This window comes from Terrapene carolina, unplaced genomic scaffold (assembly GCF_002925995.2).
Source record: "Terrapene carolina triunguis isolate 2854851 unplaced genomic scaffold, T_m_triunguis-2.0 Scaffold771, whole genome shotgun sequence".
NCBI classification, from domain to species: domain Eukaryota; kingdom Metazoa; phylum Chordata; order Testudines; family Emydidae; genus Terrapene; species Terrapene triunguis.
Window position 1 is genome coordinate 664 of NW_020665122.1, and position 3799 is coordinate 4462.

At 69.9% G+C, this 3799-nt stretch overlaps 1 protein-coding gene across 1 annotated transcript in view; it reads left to right on the plus strand.

Moving 5' to 3' along the window:
* Nucleotides 1-347: 347 nt before the first annotated feature.
* The window catches only part of VSIG10L (V-set and immunoglobulin domain containing 10 like), a gene marked incomplete at its 5' end in the record, with an annotated part of 3932 nt that continues 480 nt past the window's right edge, over nucleotides 348-3799 (plus strand). The window contains 6 exons of the mRNA XM_029913648.1: nucleotides 348-680; nucleotides 964-1278; nucleotides 1398-1682; nucleotides 2143-2397; nucleotides 3028-3300; nucleotides 3450-3737. Coding sequence (XP_029769508.1) covers nucleotides 348-680; nucleotides 964-1278; nucleotides 1398-1682; nucleotides 2143-2397; nucleotides 3028-3300; nucleotides 3450-3737 — 1749 coding nt within the window. The remainder of the gene's footprint in view (nucleotides 681-963; nucleotides 1279-1397; nucleotides 1683-2142; nucleotides 2398-3027; nucleotides 3301-3449; nucleotides 3738-3799) is intronic.

Here is a 3799-nt window from a genome sequence, read left to right on the forward strand (position 1 = left end):
TGGGCTCCCCCCCAGCCCTGCCGGTGCCCCTCACTCCCGACCCACAGCCCCCTGCTAAACCAGCTGCCCTGCCCCCGCCAGTGTTCTGCCGATACCTGTCAGGCCTGGCTCTGGGAGGGGAGTGGGGTCCAGTTGTTATAGCTGGGGGGAGCTGGGAGCCCGGACTCCTGGGTTCTGTTCCTCCATTGCCACTGGCTGCCCATAGTTGGCGCGTGGGACGGGGGGATTCAGTCTCTGTGTTGGTGGGGGGGCTGGGCCAGCAGCGGGAGAGGGCAAAGGCTCCCTGGCTAGGGGTGAGGGGTGGAACCGAGCCCAGAACTGACCAGCCTCCCTCTGTCTCCCCCCAGGCCCCGCACTCCCCTTCCCCCTCCAGCTGCCCCCCGGCCCCCTGGCGGTGCTGCTGGGGGGGAACCTCTCAATCCCCCTCTCCTACCCCCCGGCCCAGCCGCCCCCCAGAATCGTCTGGCAGAGGAACCTGACGGCGCTGGCAGACGGACGCCTGGGTCCCAACGGCTCGGTGGCCGTGGCCCCGGCCTACCAGGACCGGCTCAGCGTGGACCCCCAAGGGGGGGCGCTCACCATCGCCCCCGTGGCCCTGCAGGATGCCGGCCCCTACACGGTCGAGGTCTTCCCGCTGGGGGGCCAGGTGTGGAGGGGGGACATCCAGGTGGAGGTGTATGGTAAGTGGGGGCAGCCCAGACGCCTGGGTTCTATGCCGAGCCCTGGGAGGGGAGTGGGGTTTAGTGGTTGGAGCGAGGGGGAGGGAGCTGGGAGCCAGGACACCTGGGTTCTATCTCCCCTCTGGGAGGGCGGGGGGGAGGGGCTGGGAGCCAGGACACCTGGGTTCTATCTCCCCTCTGGGAGGGCGGGGGGGGGGGGAGGCGGGGGGGATAGAGAAGAGGGGGGAGGGGCTGGGAGCCAGGACACCTGGGTTCTTTCCCCATGCCTGTTTCCCCCCCGCAGAGCTGGTAGGGAACATCTCTGTGACGCCCCCGTCCCTGGCAGTGAGCGAAGGCGCCGGGTCGGCGGCTCTCACCTGCGCCTCCGTGCGGGGCACCGTCACCTGGACCAAGGAAGGGCAAAGCCTGGACCAGAACCCCCGGTACCGGCTCTCGGCTGGGACCCTCCAGATCAGCCGGCCCGACCGGAACGACAGCGGCACCTACAACTGCACCGTGTCCAACCCGTTCAGCACCGGCACCGGCACCGCCCAGATCCGGGTCTATTGTGAGTGCAGGCCGGACGCCGGGGCAGATGGGCCTGAGCCGGGCCAGAAAGGTGGGGGGGGGGGCGGGGCCCATCTGGGGCGGGGATCCTGGGCTGCCTTGGCCAAGCAGGGAGCAGAGGAGACCAGACTCGCTGCCTCGGATCTGACTCGGTTCTGGTTCCCTTCCCAGACGGGCCGGAGCCCCCCACGATCAGCCTCTCGTCGGACCGTGACCCGGAGCCCCGGCGCTACGTCCGGGTGAACAGCACGGTGGGGCTGGGCTGCCGGGCCCCGTCGGACCCCCCCGCCCAGATCTACTGGAGCCTGGCCGACGCCAGCGACCCCCTGGTCCCAGCCCAGCCGGACCTGACGCTGCCCCGGGTGCAGCTCAGCCAGGCCGGGCTCTACTCCTGCCTCGCCAGCAACCCGCAAACCCAGCGCCAGCTCCGCGCCACCCTGATCCTCACCGTCACCCGTGGGTGCTGCCGGGCCCTTCCCCTCCAGGGGGCGCCAGCTCCCATCTGTCCCCAGGGTGGGGGCGGGGAATGGGGCACGGGGCCTTTCCCCTCTAGGGCGCGTCGGGTTCCCAGCCAGCCCCAGGGCAGGGATTGGCAGGCTCAGAGGGGCGGGAAATGGGGCACGGGGCCTTTCCCCTCTAGGGGGCGCCGGGTTCCCAGCCAGCCCCAGGGCAGGGACTGGCTGGCTCAGGGGGGTGGGGAATGGGTCACGGGGTCTTTCCCCTCTAGGGGGGGCTGGGTTCCCAGCCAGCCCCAGGGCAGGGGATTGGCTGGCTCAGGGGGGCGGGTAATGGGTCACGGGGCTTTTCCCCTCTAGGGGGCGCTGGGTTCCCAGCCAGCCCCAGGGCAGGGGATTGGCTGTCTCGGGCGTGGGGGAGGGGCTATGGGACTGATCTGTTTCTCTCTCTCCCCCCCCAGAGATCCCCCCCGGATCCCCCTTCTGCTCCCTGGACTCAGTGGCCAATGGCACAGCCCTTCGCTTCCTCTGCTCGTGGCCGGGGGGCTCCCCGGCTCCCAGCCTGAGTCTGCAGGGACTGCCGGGGGGTGGGGAGCAAGGGGTCGGCCCCACCCTCGAGCGGACCCTGAGCTCCCCCCTGCCCGCCCTCAATGGTACCCGGGTCACCTGCCTGGGGAGACACCTCGCCGCAGAGGGGAACTGCAGCATGACACCCGGTGAGACCCCAGCCCCACCGCCGGGGTGCTGTACCGGCTTCGGCCATGGGGGGCAGCACCGGGCTTGGGCACTGACCCTGACCCTAATTCTAGGGAGGGACTGGCACCCCCAGGGGGAAGGGGCCCCTGCCATGTGGGCGGGGCATGGGCCATGTCGGCAGAGTTGGTGTCCAATGGATGGGCGGGACGGGAGGAGTGAATGCAGGGGAGAGGCCTGGATGTCCAGTGGGTGGGGTGTGAATCGAGTGGGCGGGGCTAGCATTCAATGGGTGTGGCCTGGAGTGTGAGGGTGGAGCTAAAGTCCAGTTGATGGGGACAGGGCCAGGATACCATGGGTGGGGTTAGCATCCATGGGGAGGGGCCAGGATACCATGGGAGGAGCTAGTATCCAGGGGGAGGGGCCAGGGTACTATGGGCGGAGCTAGTATCCAGGGGAAGGGGCCAGGATATTTTGGGTGGGGCTGGCCTCCGGGGGGAGGGGCCTGAATGCTATGGGTGGGGCTAGCATCCAGGGGGAGGGTCCAGGACTCTGCGGCTGGGGCTAGCCCCAAGGGGGAAGGGCCTGGATGATGGGGCGGGGTTAACATCTGGCAAGTCCACCCAAATCAACCCCCCAACCCCTGCCCCCAGAAGCCCCCTCGGGGGTCTCTCTCTCATTCCAGGCCTCCCTGGACCCCGGGGGCACAGTCCTGCTGGATCTGCAGTGCCAGGGCACCTACCGGCCCATGGAAATCGCCTGGGCCCGGGACGGGGCACCGCTGGGTCCAGGCGGGCGGTACCGGGTCAGCGCCGACGGGGCCCGACTCACCATCAGCAACTTCACGGCCCCGCAGGACCTGGGGGGCTACTCGGTGCGGTGCCAAAACCCGCTGGGCTCGCAGGAGAGTAACCTCACGCTGACGGGTGAGAACCCTGGAGTCCTGGTTCCCAACCCCCCTCCACCACTGCTGTAACCACGAGACCCCACTCCCTTCCCCAAGCTGCGGATGGAACCCAGGAGTCCTGTCCCCACAGATCTCCCCCCCGCCTCTAACCCGCCCTCCTCCCTGCAGGTCCGTCCGTCTCCGGCTGGAGCCTGGTGCGTGGGTCGGAGCCCGGCTCGGCCCAGCTGAGCTGGGCGGTGCCGGAGGGCTCCGTGGTCACTGGGTTCTTGGTCCAGGTCCCGGGGCCCCCCGGGGGCCGGGCAGCTGGGGAGTGGCAGACGCTGCAGACGCTAGGGGGCGCCACTCGCTCCAGCACCGTGGGCGGGCTCCAGCCCAACACCCCCTATTCCTTCCGGCTGCTGCCCCTGCTGGGTGCCCAGGTTGGGGAGCCCAGCCACACACAGACGCTCCTGCCAGGTGAGTACGGGGGGGGCTGGGAGCCCGGACTCCTGGGTTCTCTTTCCAGCTCCGGGAGGGGA